The sequence below is a fragment of the Melospiza melodia genome, chromosome 20, assembly GCF_035770615.1.
Source record: "Melospiza melodia melodia isolate bMelMel2 chromosome 20, bMelMel2.pri, whole genome shotgun sequence".
Lineage (NCBI taxonomy): Eukaryota > Metazoa > Chordata > Aves > Passeriformes > Passerellidae > Melospiza > Melospiza melodia.
The window spans coordinates 9,789,187-9,803,727 of NC_086213.1; the positions used below are offsets into that span (position 1 = coordinate 9,789,187).

The following is a 14,541-nucleotide window of genomic DNA, read 5'->3' on the forward strand; positions in this document are numbered from 1 at the left end:
ATACCTCACAGGGATAATCAAGACTCTTGTGAGGTTCAAAACCAAGTGTCCACAAGTTTTGCTGTCAAAAACATAAGGCACCTAGGAAACAGGACAGTTTACCACAAAACCTGCCACACACTTAAAAAAGTTAACATAAAGCAGTATTAAAGTTACAGTGGCACAGACCAAGCCTTCTGCTAATCCCTATCCTTGATCAGTATCAGCATTTCGTGTCTCTGCTTCTGGGTCCCCCTCAAATAAGCCTCATCCTGAATTAGGCTGGCTGAAGCCAAACTTAGGCTGATGTAGGTATTACCCTACTTTCGAAATCTAAACTTTAACTAATCCAGACACCAACACAACTCATCCTAGAAAGGACATGACACCTCCTAGACACTTCTATTTGAGTGCCCCTGTTGCACAAGCTCCTTAAGATCCTGTGTTGGTCTCTTTCCCATTAGTCCATGACCTGGGCTGCTGCTGCCAGCCAACAATCACATGTGAGAAGAGACAGAAGCCCTGCATGTCTTGGATGTACCAGGCATGACCTCTGCACTCAGGTCAGCTGTCTGCTGCAGACTTGGCAGCAGGGTCTTCCTGACAGCCTTCAGAAAACATGCTCTGCCTCACGGGCTTAAATTGCTCATGATTTACTCAGTCCTGGCTGCACAACCACATTAAAATGCAACTCGTGCACAACACATCATCTATGGCATGACTGGCTACAGGAACCAATTAAGGTGAAGTCAGGTAGGTTCTGTAGCCCCATCCATTTTAGTTGTTTATCTCAAATTTTCCTTTTATAAAGGCATCTGCCAGATGGATGGGTCTCACTGCCTGGACACTTGGACACCCAATCCATAGCTGGCATGGGAAAAGCTGTCAGACTCAAAGTGGCTCAGCCTTCACTCTGAGCTGACAGGAGCTTTCTTATATAAAAGTACACAGGCAAAATTGACAGTGCTAACAAATCAACACCACCACAAAAAACACCCCAAAACACCCCTATGGTGAGGAATGTTTGAAGGAGCTGGGGTTGTTTAGCCTGGAGAAGAGGAGGCTTAGAGGTGACCTTATTGCTCTCTACAATTCCTGAAGGGAGGCTGCAGACAGGTGGGGGTCGGTCTCTGACAGAACCAGAGGAGACAGTCTCAAGGTACATCAGGGAAGGTACAGGTTGGATATTAGGAAGAAATTTTTCACCAAAAGAATAATAAAGTACTGGAATGCTCTTCCCAGGGAGGTGGCAGAATCACCATCTCCGGATGTGTTTAAAAAAAGACTGGACAAGGCACTTGGTGCTATAATCTAGTTGAGGTGTTAGGGCATGATCTTAGAGGTCTCTTCCAACCTCATCATTCTGTGACTCTGTGAGGGGGAGAGCCCAGCATACAGGGATATTCACAGAGGTACAGAAAGCACAGTGCAAAGCAGTTTGTGTCCAGAGCCCCTGGTCCCAGCCCCAGCACTTACCGGGGAGAGGAGTAAGGGTTGGGGGACTGCAGGTTCTGCTCGATGCGCCGGTAGTTGTGGATCTGCGTGGGGACAGGGATGGGCACAGAGTGGCCGTACTTGCTGCTGGAGAACTGCCCAGGCCGCCTGTGGGAAGGAGACACACAGAGACAACCTCCTGTAAGGGCTGGGCCTTCCACCAGCTAATTGGAGATTTTATCTTGGTGAAGCAACTGCAGGCAGGGAGCGTCCCCCGGGCTGCTCTGGGGCTGTGGGTTTGCAGCAGGAGGTGGTTCAAAGTCATATCAAAGGGAAATGGCACCACACACCTCCTGAAAACAGGCACCTTTCCTCCAGCACCATTCCCACCCACAGCCTGATGTTCAAGCCTCACCCAAGCACACCACTCCCTCCAGGAAAACCAGAGCCCTGCTATTTCAGGCCATGGCTGGCCCAGTTTCCAAGAGCTCAAATCCACAGCCAAGCAGACAGGGCTGAGCAGGGGCTAAACATCCCTGGCTCCCAAAGGACACCAGCACAGCCTGTGCTGACAAGAGCTGCCTGTGCCTGACTCATGCACAGGCAGTGCTGCAGCCCCGTGGAAGCCTCACACCACGAGGGGAATGCAGAGCTGTAGATCAGAATATTGGCAAGTTAAATGCAGGGTGGAGAAGGCACCTCAGGAGAAAATAAATCTGAGGGACAGGAGCTGGTATCTCTATACCCATCAAGGGCAAGATGGAATACCACACACACAACATGGGACAAGTCCATTCTGCAAGTTTCAGGCTCATTCCATCCAAGCAGGTGAATTGGCTCATGTCTGATTCCTGTACCCCCAGGTTACTCTTGGCCTGTCCACCAGGTCACACACAAACCATGCTGTACAAAACCCATGCAAATACCACATTTAACTAAGTAGCTGCCTAAAGTCTTTTCCCAAAGGCCCCAGAATTCCAGGATTAATTGCCATGGCAAAGCTATTTACAACTGCCAACACCAATTGCAGGGATGTTGGACAATTACAGAAAGATCTTATTGGTAATGAAGGTAAGGTAATTCTGCAGTCTCCCTCGTTGTCAAGCAAGGAACACACCTGGGTCTGCCCCTGACAAGATGGAAGCATCACTCCTTGAGGTCTAGCACTTGGAATGGAAATATTTTACATTACATGAAAGGATATACTTAATTCAGCAAGAACACACGTGTATTCAGGGGAAGAAAAAAGGGTTTGTGACTTATTTGGTAGTTCAAAGTATCCCATTATTAGAATTTCTGTTTTGAGGAAGGTCATAGCATTCTGTGGTTTATGGTGACAGCACTGAACAAAGGTGAACTGCAGTAAAGTGTCTGCAGATCTCTACACAGTGCATGTGAAGACACTTCTCAATCACAGGAGAGCCAAATAACTGGAAGAGATCTTTCCTCAAGGTTGAATGATCAAATTATTCTGATCTTTTCATTCCTCTCTCAACTTTTTAAAGGCAGCATGGATGCCTTGATTCTTCACTGACACACACACAAAAAAAGGCATTCAAGGTTTCCAGTAGCTCAGCAAAAAGGTGAGGCTTTGATGTGTCTGCCTTCCATGAGTATAAAACATGGTATTGTGACAGACATAAAACAAAGCTTTAGCAAGAAATCTGAAGGTTCATGTAAAACCTTGTGCTCACTTTGAACATGCATTTCAAATGCTATCTTTTCTATCTGGTCAAAATTTTTTATCAGAAAAATTCTTGGGTAAAAGGATTCTCCCTCTCCCCAAGAGTTATATCAAATCCTTATTTCCTTCACATGGTGCAAGTTGCAAAGGAAATTATCCAGATGAGGTGACATACATTAAACCTGCTAAATGGCCTCAAGCCCTAAAGAATGCAATTGACCATAAACCTGCAAAGCCCAAGAGATAAAGCTGGGACAGGGACTTTAACTACTAGGCAGTAATTAAAAGCTCTTTGAAAATGGTATTAAATCTAGTGCTGTGGGGTACATGCAAGGAATTACCTTTCATTAGACTTACTAAGCATCTTCAAGGAAGTGTTAAAAAAAAATAATTTAAAAAAAAAGGGATCAATTATTGGCATGTTTTAATTCTGCCCAGTTCTTAATCTCTTAATTAAGAGAAGGAGAGTTGTCAGTGTACCATGACATCCTGTGGAAAACCCACTGCTGGCCGCTCTGAGACAGCCCTTGCTTTCTGTCCCAGATGGACTGCAGCCAGCACTGCTTGCTAGCCTGGAGCCACACAGGGAAGGGAGAATGCTGCTTCCAAGTGAGCAGGCAGAGGGACAACCAGGAGTGCTCTGCACCAGTGGAGCCAAGTGCTGAACCAACGGGTCTGGTGCCATCTGCAGGGAAGGGCACTGAAACCCAGCGAGGGCACAGCTGGGTGGCACCAGCCCTGAGCACTTCCAGGGGACAGAGCAAAGAGCAAGCTTTGTCCTCTGGACTCAGAGTGCTCCAATCTTTCGTTACTGATGCCTTACCCCCATCCCAACCAGCACAGAAAGGAGCTTTTCAGTTACTTCAAGGCAGACAGAAAAGTGGGAAGTAGCACTAGAGAGTTTGGCATCTGCTCCACAGAAGCTGCTGGGAAGGAGCAGGAAAGACAGTGAGAGTGGAAACATGTTTAGATCAAAGCCTCTGGCACTGACTGGCACCCTGGGGTCCACTAGAAAACAAAGAGGCCAGTCTGGTGAACAGTGAGAAGTGGGCAGCATTTGTGGTCAACTTCCCTGAATTTCTCCTCACTGGTGCCCAGAAGCAAGGCCAAATCCTTTAATAGAGACTGATCCCCAGAATGCAAAGGAATCAGTTGAGGAGTAAGCTGTTAAAAAGCTTAGCAGGCCATGGCATAAGAAGCCTCATGCAATTAAACTCCACACTGTGGTACACGCTTGCCAATTAATCTGATCACGTCAGCCAGGCTCTGAGCTATATTATTCTCTGTTAAATTTGTATGCTTTGAGGCTATGTTTTGTCATTTTCTGGGCTCTGTTCATGACAAATGTGTTCAACACAAAGCCTGGAACTGTATTTTCTTCTTAGAAAAGATTTTAGGGTCATCCATCTCCCAGTGTGAAATCCCCTTAAGCCATCCTCCCCCGACAGGTGCCATATTGACAGAACAGAAGATGAAAGCTGTCCTGCTTCCCCAGCAGGCAAGAACAAGATGGGAAGCAACACAAACAGTTCCCTGCAAGCTAAGCACATACCCTAAAGCTTCAGGGCCCAGAGTCAAGGGGATCACCTTCCAAAGACCATTAACACCTTCAGAACACAAAAGTGTCTGGCCCCTCTGGGCAGCTGGTACTGTTACGTGTGGGCAGCTGTCACCTACAACACTTCTAAAGGCCAAAACTGAGTTTAGAGCAACTGGTTTAGTTGGAATGAACCCCATGACCATGCCTGTTTGCACATGCTCCTCCTACTCCTGCATCCCCCATTAGTAAACAAGGTCCAGTATCAGCATTACTTTTTTCTAGAGCCACAGCACAAGGAGCTTTTCAACAAGCCAAAACCAACTAAGCAGGCCCTCATCTGTTCTTCAAGAGCAAGGGGAGATGAGCAACACTCCCCCACATTTGTCCAGTAAATTAGAATTAGAAACAAGGGTCTTTAGCTGGAATTCTGCCCACCTCTGAGGGCTGGGCACTGGGGGAACGTGCCAGCAGAGAACATTTACCTTCTGCTGAGAACAATCGCTGCCCCTCAGGGAACAGAGGTAATTCCAGCTCTCCTGTGCTCCCTCCTAGCCCCTCCTGAGAGCCAGAAGAGGGAGAGACAGGCTCAGTAGTTGGGACTGATCATTGCCCAAGTTTCTCCTGGGTGTTTCTTGTTACCCATTAATTAAGAGGAGAGATGTGGATCTTGCCCAGCACACCAACAGCAATAAAATCCCCCCTGGAAGTCAATGGGAGTTGGATTATTCAGTGTTGCACAGACACCACCAAACAGTTTTTCTTACCCAGATGGGCTTGGAGAACTGCTGTAAGGGGGTGATGGAGATGGTGTCCTCCCCTGGCTTTCCAAGCCTGCTGAAGTCACCAGGGAACTCCTGAGGGAAACAGAAAGAACTCAGCTGCCAGAGCCTGGGAACCAGCCCTGTTTACCTCCCACAAAGCACAGCAGCAGAGCTGAGTCTGCCCAGCACCTCCTCAGTGGGAGCTCTGGGCACTGTCACCCTGCTCCCACCACAACTGAAAATGGTCAGAACCAGGCAGGTGACACACATACCTGAGAAAAAGGCTGATAACTCAGGAACATCTTCCCTCCCATCCACCAGAACCCCACAGTCCCAAACACCCAGCAGGCTCCATGGTTGGACAATTTCAGCTCCTGGTGATCTTACCCACTGTACATCAGGCTGTCCTGGATTGGTTTCCCTCCTGCAGCCTCAGCAGCTAAATCACCTGAGGAACAAGGAAGTGCAGAAAGAGATTAATTAAAGATAATTTTCTTAAAAACCTTTATACATTCATAGCAATTGAGATTTTGTGTAGAATTTCCTGCTCCTCCAAGCCCTGCTGAGCTGTTCCTCAAGTCAGTGTTTTGCAAACCACACGTGGGCTGAAGCCGGAGTTCATGGTGGATGCTGCTAATCCTTACACCCTGAACTTTTGGAAAATTTTGTTGAAAGCAAGTCCTCTTGGAAGGGGGCTTGACAATCCTGACAATCATTTGAGGCAACAGGTCCAAGTCATGGCTGCTGTGTACAAGTGGTACAAGAGCTCTGGAACATCCCTGTCCTCCCTGGCAAAAATCCAGGGCAGCCAGATGAGCTGGCAGCTGGATACACAACAAACATCTGAACTGGGAACATGACCAGCACCAGGCAAGTGTGTACTGGTCCCACCACTGATTCCAGGGAAAACACAAGCTCCTCCTTATCCTAAGTACAGCAGAGATCTTCCAGAGATTACTCTACCCCTCCAAATTCCTGTTTTAACACAAGTGGTGCAACTGTCAAAGGAGGAATCTCAGCATTTATCACCAAGCTCCAACTCAGCAAAGCATCACACACGTGGGCAAGGTTGAACAATGTTCCTCTGCTGGTTAAGTAAGGATTTGTGCATGGACATACTTGGGCATGTGGCTGAACTGAGGCCTGGTTCTATGTACATCTGTATTTGCAAGCAAGTCCTATCAAAGTATAAACACATAAAGGTCATAAAATGAAATTTAGAGCACTTGAAGAAAAAACAACATATTTTAGTTTTTCTCAGGGATTTTTGTAAAATCCAGCTTGCTGGCTGAAATCCTGTCTTGGACTGTGATGGTGAGTGAAACTGAAGACAGGATAACAAGGTAAAAGCTTCTGTGAGAGAGACTTTTCCCTGTGAGCCTATTTATCTTCTTTTCCAGTTGGATTTCCAGGTTCAATCTCTTATTGAGGTCCTCAAGTAATCTTTACTCTCAAATCCTGTCTTTAAAGGTAATTACAAAACATCCTATGAAACTAGCCAGTGAGGCAGATCCCTCTGCCAGCTTGAAAACAAAACCACTCCTACTATTCAGTCCAAACAGACAAGTTCAACCACCCTTTCAACTTTTCAACATCTATCCTTACCATCCACATCCCCTCTGCTCAGAACATCTGCATTTTCAGAAACCCCCTTACTTGAGAACTGTGCAGGGACCATGACAAAGTCATCTGTGTCACAGGAGGAATTCTTGCTGCTGCTCCCTGCAGAGTCCTTGGATCCGTGCAGGAACCCGGGCGAGTCCTGGGTGGGAGACGCCAGTGCCTTCTCCTGCAGCTGCTGCTGCATCTCTCCAAGGGACTGCTAGTTCAGGGAGAAAACAAACACTGCCCTCAGCACAGCCACTTCATCATTCTGCTCCATCCTTTAAACTGAGCTCTGCAAGGCTACAAACAACACTGTGCTGATAAACCAGGGCTGATGGTTTGCCAGAAGCAGCTGTTCAGACTGCTGGAAAGGAACAGCCTTTCATGTCCCTGTCAGAACAGTGCATCTTTTGTTACACAAAACATACTTCCACTGTGTCTGATGCTCCACAGATAGGAAAAATGCACTCAAAGTATTGCATCCCTCTGCTGAGGTTTTCTGGATCAATCACACATTTTCTACCAACTCACTTTAGTATGGCTGGGAACACCAGAGGAGCTTTCAGAGATACTTTTGGTTGTTCTTTAGGGTTATTTTTTTCTGTTTTGTTCTTAAACACAGAACCATCTGGTCTCTGTTTGTGCTTTTGCAGCACTTGGTAACATGGAGATAAGTGTTCCTGAACTTCCAAGACCACCCTGTTTTTGCTGTAGTGCTGCTAAGGAGCTAAAGAAAGGCCCAAAAGAGATTAAACTTCCAGCAGATAAACAGCTCACAGCTGTCAGAGGCAGGACAGTCCCTAAAAAGTCCCATTTTCCTGCTTCCTTCAGCTGAATGATGAACAGCCCCACAATCCCCTCCCACTGCAGACAGATGGAGGAGGCTGCATGGTTTAAGAAAGCTTTAAGGCAGCTGAACTGCCCACAGAGCAGATCACAATCTTTATCCTGATGCACTTCCAGGCTGAGAAAGACTTGAAGCAGCTTTCACTTGGGCCTCATTAAGACCCTGCTCACCCTGCAGAGGCTCCTGCTGCAGCAGTGGGGATTCCCTCTCTCTGCACACACAGGGAGAAGGAATTCTCCAGCTGTCCAAGTTGTCTCTTTTCCACCCAACCTGCAAACTCTGCCCTGCAGATGTGGCATTTTTCCCAGACTGAGCCAGCACACTCCATCAGCAAAACCCCCAAGCAGAGCAGAAGAGGTGCAGTAAATCTCTAACATGGGACCCCCTCCCAGTCTGGCAGTGATTCTGTACCACCCTTAAGCTGCCCAGACCAGGAAAGCTCAGGAGAGCGAGTCTGCTTTTCACAGCATCTGCTCATTCCTGGAGTCTCATGGCCAGGAGGGATCAGCCAACACCCTCCACTCCAGGCTGCAGGGAGGAAGCTCTCAGGGACACAATCATGAAACATTCAGAGGGGAGCAGATCTGTCTTCTCTGTCCAGCTCACCTACAACAACTTCTGCTGGTCCCCCTCAGTCTTTCCCATACCAAATTGAGATACTTTGGCCCAGAGAAACTCAGAGAACAGAGCAAAAAACCAGTCATGCCAGGGAAGAAAAAGTCCCAGCCTTCTCCCTTCCCTTACCAATCACACCAGCAGCATTCCTGAGCTCAAAGTCAAAGGCAGCTTTCACCAAGAGCCTTCAAAAACAACCTTTCAGTCCAGTGAGCTGCAGGAATGTCACTTCACTGGTCACTTAAACACTGTGCCCTCCAGAAAAGTTTTCACCATTTGGGGCAACCAGAGAGAAAAGCAATCAGTTCAGATCATCTTTCATGAGACCACTGGACTGTGGCAGGTCTGGTGTGAGCAAACAGCTTTGCTGAATGTCCCTCTGTGGTGCCTGGGCATGCTGGTCAGAAGGAGGTGGATACACTCTGCTAGAACACACAGAATGTGCAGCCAAGGAAGCAGAGCTACACCCTGAATTAGCAACTGGTTTGGGTTCCAAGGAGCTTTTCCATCTCTGCCAAGACAAACCAGTGCTACTCATACCAACTTCTTTCATAATGGCTTCTCATCCAACAGGCAATGGCACACTGAAACATGTCTTGGGCAGAGTAAGCCAACCTTCAGGAAAACCCTAAACTGGAGAGAACACTGCACCAAGCCCAGCCAGAGCTACAGTGCTCAGTGACTAAAGCAGAGACACTCATTTCAAACACACAAGCATGAAAACCATTGACACACACAGTGCTGCCTCTGAGCTGTACTTACAGGAGGTGATGCCAGGTGGGAAGTGGATGAGCTGCTGGAGGAACTACCAGAGCCAGAACTGGGGTAAGAAGGCATTGGCACGGAAGCAGCTAAAACCAGCAAAAGACAAAACCAAAATAAGTGGTTAAACCAAGATCAAGCAATAAGAAAAAGTCTTCTTCATCTTTTCCCATCAGATTTATCTCATGCACCATCATGTGTCTCAAGTATCATATGTGGTCAATTAAAGGAGAACAAAAGAAAATCAGCATTCTGTTCAGTTATGTGATTCACAGGCATCCACTCCTCTGTGCACACCCTCACAGGGCTGAGAACTCCTGACCAAGATGAGATGCCCACTCAATCACTGACCTACCCAAGCAGCAAGATGGTTTTTGCCCTAAAGAGCCTCCAAAGCATCTTTGCAAATGCAGGGAAAGAGAAAAGTGAACGGAGTTGCTCATGTCTGGGGCAGAAGCCAGGAGCTAGACCATACCCTGACAGATTCTTCCTCATGAGACCTCAGGGCTTGGCACACATACATCAAATATTGGGAGGTGAGTGCCAAGTTAAACACATGCCTACTCAAAGCCTGTGTGTTTGCTGTCCAAACAGCCACTCGGGCATCCCAGGCCATGTGCTCTGAGCAAAATCCCAAAAGCCAACAAAAAACCTTCCAGGGGCTTTCCTCCAGGAAATAGTGCATTGCTTCCTACAGCTCAACTTGGTCACTTCTGCAAGTTAAACGTGTTTTGGTTATTGAGTATCTTTGTACAGAAATTGTTTCCATGGCATAGGCCATCCCTGCACCTCTCCCTTTTATGTTTTATTGCTCAGTATAGGAACTGCCAATTTTATTCACTTCTTTGTTGCACTGGCCTTTGTAACCCTCACAAGGCCTAAAGCTTACATTGAAAGGCCTGGTTAGCAATGACCTTCAGGCAGAAAAGATGATTAAGGCATCAGAGGAGAAAGGAATATTTAACTCCAATAACTTATGCAAGTGAGGTTCAGTAAATAACAGAAGAGCTCAGCTCAGCCAAGCAGGGAGACAGTCAGAGGTAACAATGGCTCTTCAAAGGACTTTGAAGCAGTTAGTGGTTCAAATTCCCCAGTTCACATGCACAAGACTGAACAGCACAGAAGAGCCCAAAATCTCCACTTCAAGGCAGCCTGAAGTCAGATTTTACACTGGAACCATTTTGGTATTTGAATGACTTAAGACAGAGATCAGAGACAATGCTTAATTGAGGAGAGGAACACTTTGCTGCTCTTCCATTAAGCTGGCAGAGAATTAGCACCTTCTATCAAATTTCTGCCTTTACAGTACCTGTGCTAATGACTCCATAGCTAATACAAGGCAGATTAATAACACCTAGAAGAGGAATGCTTCTGTCTGAAGTAAAACTACCTCTGTCATTAATCCCATTACATACTACAAAGTACTTTCTCTGTTCAACAGGCTAGAAAAATAAAAGTCCATTTCTCTGCAATTAACTGTTGAAACAGTGTTCTAATGATAAAAGAATGGGAAAATATGCCTTTTATTAAAAGGCTTTAGGAAATCTTTCCATGCAGCCTATCAAAGAAGGTTAAAGGATGACTGGACCAGAGTCTTTTATCACAAAGAGAGCAATCACTGAGACACTGAATTCCTCAGCCTGAGAGAGATGTAACAAGATCCAACAGCAAGAAAGAGAAGCCAAAGCAGTGTAGATGCAAAAAATATATTTTAATATAAGTAACTGAGCACTTTAACAGTTTAAGCAGGGTCACAGTGATCTCCTCCAGCCTTTGCCAACATTAACAAGAAGGAACCCACAGTGGGAAGGCAGCAGGGGGCTGGACACACTTTTTAGCTTCTGCATCTATTCTGCACCAAATGTAGTGCCCTTGGTGGGCTGTGCTGCTGTGACACACTGCCCTGGCTCCTGTACAGCAGCAGGGATGGAGGCATCCCAAGGATGGCTGTTCTGGGAGGTCAGGGGCTCGGCATGGAGAGCCGCTCTGTCCACAGCCAGCACAGCTGCCTTCCCTCCCCACACTCAGAGAACACACACAGAGCCCTGAGAACCTGCCTGTGAAATGAAGAGCTCTGTCTTGCCTCCATCACACTGCTTTTGATCTCCACAGTCCTCCCACAGAGCCTGCAGAGCAATCCCCAGGACCTTCCCTAAAGATTTAATACTAGAAAGGAGGGGAAAAAGGGCCTCCCTCCCTATTTATCCTGCCAGCTGCTACAGAACAAATCACCCATGCACACACAGCCCTTCCTGGTATGGAAGGGTGCTTTTAAAAAAAGATAAGTGAATTTTCTACTGTATGCACACATGCTTGATGCAAGACTTGCATCACCATTCATTTTTCCTGGAATTAGCATTTTTGTTAGAGTCATTCCAATTCTCTCACAAGGTCCCCTCCAGCCTATTTTGGTTCTGTGATTATTGATTTAAACCTGGCTAGAATTGAGACATTTCTATTTTTGACTATTTGCTTCAGATAGCTTTTCATTAATCAGGAGGGAAGACAAGCTGGCAGACTTTGCCATTATCTGAAACTCAAACTCAGCAGCATGAAGCACTCCTTTAGATACAGCCTCTATTAATCATTCTTATTTAAATCCCTTTGAACTCCCCAAATTCACACTGTAATGCTGTGCGCTCCAACTCAGAAGGTCCTGACAGTCCAAACAGACTTTGATGCATGCAGAACCACGAGGTTTGGCTCTGACAAACCCTCTCTGACTTCCACATCCCTGCTGGGGCAATTTTTGGTGTCAGCCATGTAGGCCAGCTTGAAAGAACGACGCCTGCTTCCATCTCCTCCACACACCCAGGCACTCCCAGCTCAAAATTAAAAAGGGTGCAAACACTTGGCCCATCATGTTTGCAGTTGAGTCTGAATGTGGGGAATGTTAACATGAATTGTAGGCTCCCACCCAAATCCAGAAATTGCCGGATTGTAATTGTAATGTAAATAAGTCTGTTTTCATAATTGTCCTCTCCAACTTGCTCCAGCAGCAAAACAGTCATCCTGCACATTGTGTAACCAATGCCAACTGGTTTCAAAATGGGGGAGCTGGGAGCCATAAAGGCAAGCCTGTGCTCCAGCTGTATGGATCCTGATGCTGGATCCTATATTTGTAAAAATAACTTCTGACACATCATCCTACCAGGGGCTCAGCTGTCCTAAAAATATCCAACCCTCAAGTTTTATGGAAAAGCTTTATTTGGAATCTGAGTTCTACATACACTGGAGAGATGCACTTTCCTGATTATCCTGATTCAATTAAAACCACTCATCAAAAAGTTCTTTAATTGCAATCTCTGACAAGGCAATAAAGTTTGAGTGCAAACTCTGAAAGGACTTGTCCAAATAAGCTGCTTTTTAGAGTTTAAAAGTCTGCAGCATTAAAATCTTTTATATGCAAAAGTCATGGGGATTTTTTGCTGGTTTTCACCTCAGTATTTGATGTACAAGAAGATTAAAAAGATGGCAAGAGTCAAGCTAAGTCTGACAGGAATTTCAGAGAGTGAAGCACCCATGCACTTCTGAACCATAACCGCTCACCTTTCCTGCTCTCTAAATTCAGAGTCAAGGAGGGAGCAGCTCCTCATTCATTAAAGGCAGGAGCAGAAAAACCTCCAAAATATTCTGCACGGGTACCAATTACAAAGTGTTTACTGAGAGAAGACTTGCACAAGCATCTAATTATGGTTTCTGATGTGTTATTACTGTAACACACAGCCCCATACCATATGCTGATCAGACCTGGCTGCAGACAGACGACAGTCTGACTAGACACAGCATTTTAAAACTTTTATTAATAAATTTTTACACAGCTAAAGTACATGCTTAGTCACAGGTACAAAACCCACAATAAAAAATTAATTATAAATAAACAAACAAACAAAAAATAAAGTACAGCATCTTAGTTAACAAAGGCCAAGGGCCCCGAACCCAGTCTCCAGGGAGGGACATGAAAACAACCATCCCTCAAAACAGCAGGGAAGAAGAGGTGCTTGTCAGAAATGTGTTATTGAAAGACTTCTTAAAAGAAATGTTGATTTTGCTGAAGCATCTCAAAAACCATGCAAATGTATTTCAACAAGGGGGATCCCCCCTGCCTTAGCAGCTTCAAAATTGTCCACCTGCAGAATGATCTACATTGGAGGACTCAGTTTTCCAGAATTCCAAAGTTCCATTATATTTAAAGAAACTCAGATGTGGATGACTTAGTGGTAGCTAATGAGCAGCTCTCAAGGAGAGCAAGAATACAAAGTTCCCTGCTCAGCTCTCCACTGCAGGCATGGTGTTCAGGCTGAGCAGGACCATCATGGTTCAGATGCAGCTCTTCTTCTCTTTGCTATTTCCTTCGCTCGTGATGCTGAGCCATATGTTGAGATGAAGAAGCCCAGCAAGGTTTTTGACTCACCTTAGCTCTGCACACAGACTGAGGCAGGCACCCCCTGAGAAGTGCAGCCCTGCCAAGACATTCAGCTGCAGCTGTGCCAGGGTCAAGCCCACTGCCATGCCAGACAGCATTCCATAAATACCAGGTGAGTTCTTCTTATGGAGATCGCCACAACCCAGCCTTTGCTGATACACTGGCTCTTCTCCCTCCCATCAGAAATCAAGAAGACCACAGGCAGCCTTTCTTCTCCAGGCTCTTCAGCACAGGTCAGAGGGGCTCTGATCCACCACTGGCATCTGGCAGGAGCAGAGACCTCAGAGCACACTACCAGAACTCTCTCCTGCACTAGCAGATTTCTGTGCACCACAGCTTGAACATCTCCAGCAATGGGTTGATTTTTCTCCCACATCTTCAGAACCAGTAGCAGTCTCTCCTGCCTGGAGAGGGCTCCAGTCTGTGGATGTATGTCTGGAGGCGAGGATCAGCAGGGTGACAGAGAGGTCTGGCGTTTGCACAGGCCTTACCTGCCTGTAAAGGTGCTTTTTTTCTTGGTCCTTGACCCCACACCATTAACCTTGGTGCAGCAGGTGGCAAAGGCTGAGCTACATTCTCCTGCTCATAACGGCACCTCTGGTTCTTACACAGCAGCTGTGCACAAGCTGGAAACCGAGGCCAAGTCAGGAGAACCCTCTCCTGTTTTTCTGGGGTTTTCTGCTCCCCTGGCCAGTGAAGCAGGGGGATGGCTGGAGGTAGGAGATGAGCTGGTGGGCATGCAAGAACATCCTGAGGGGGAGATCTTCTGCCCACAGGGGGATCAGACTCCAAAGGGCTTTTCCCACGCAGGACAGCAGGAGCCTGGAGCTGGGCTGGCTCAGGAGCAGCCCTGTAGGGCCAGAGTCCTCTCCTGCCCTGTTTCCCAGG

General features: G+C 46.6%; 1 protein-coding gene across 3 annotated transcripts in view; it reads right to left on the reverse strand.

Annotated features, from left to right (window-relative positions):
* Nucleotides 1–14,541, reverse strand: part of ULK1 (unc-51 like autophagy activating kinase 1) — a 74,740-nt gene that overhangs the window by 18,226 nt on the left and 41,973 nt on the right. For 2 of the 3 annotated variants that reach the window (XM_063173582.1, XM_063173580.1), the window contains exons 13-17: nt 9,228–9,316; nt 7,055–7,220; nt 5,786–5,846; nt 5,402–5,491; nt 1,456–1,581 (exon numbers count right to left, since the gene is read on the reverse strand). In XM_063173582.1, the coding sequence (XP_063029652.1) occupies nt 1,456–1,581; nt 5,402–5,491; nt 5,786–5,846; nt 7,055–7,220; nt 9,228–9,316 (532 nt within the window). The remainder of the gene's footprint in view (nt 1–1,455; nt 1,582–5,401; nt 5,492–5,785; nt 5,847–7,054; nt 7,221–9,227; nt 9,317–14,541) is intronic. The other variant, XM_063173581.1, reaches the window with a different exon arrangement.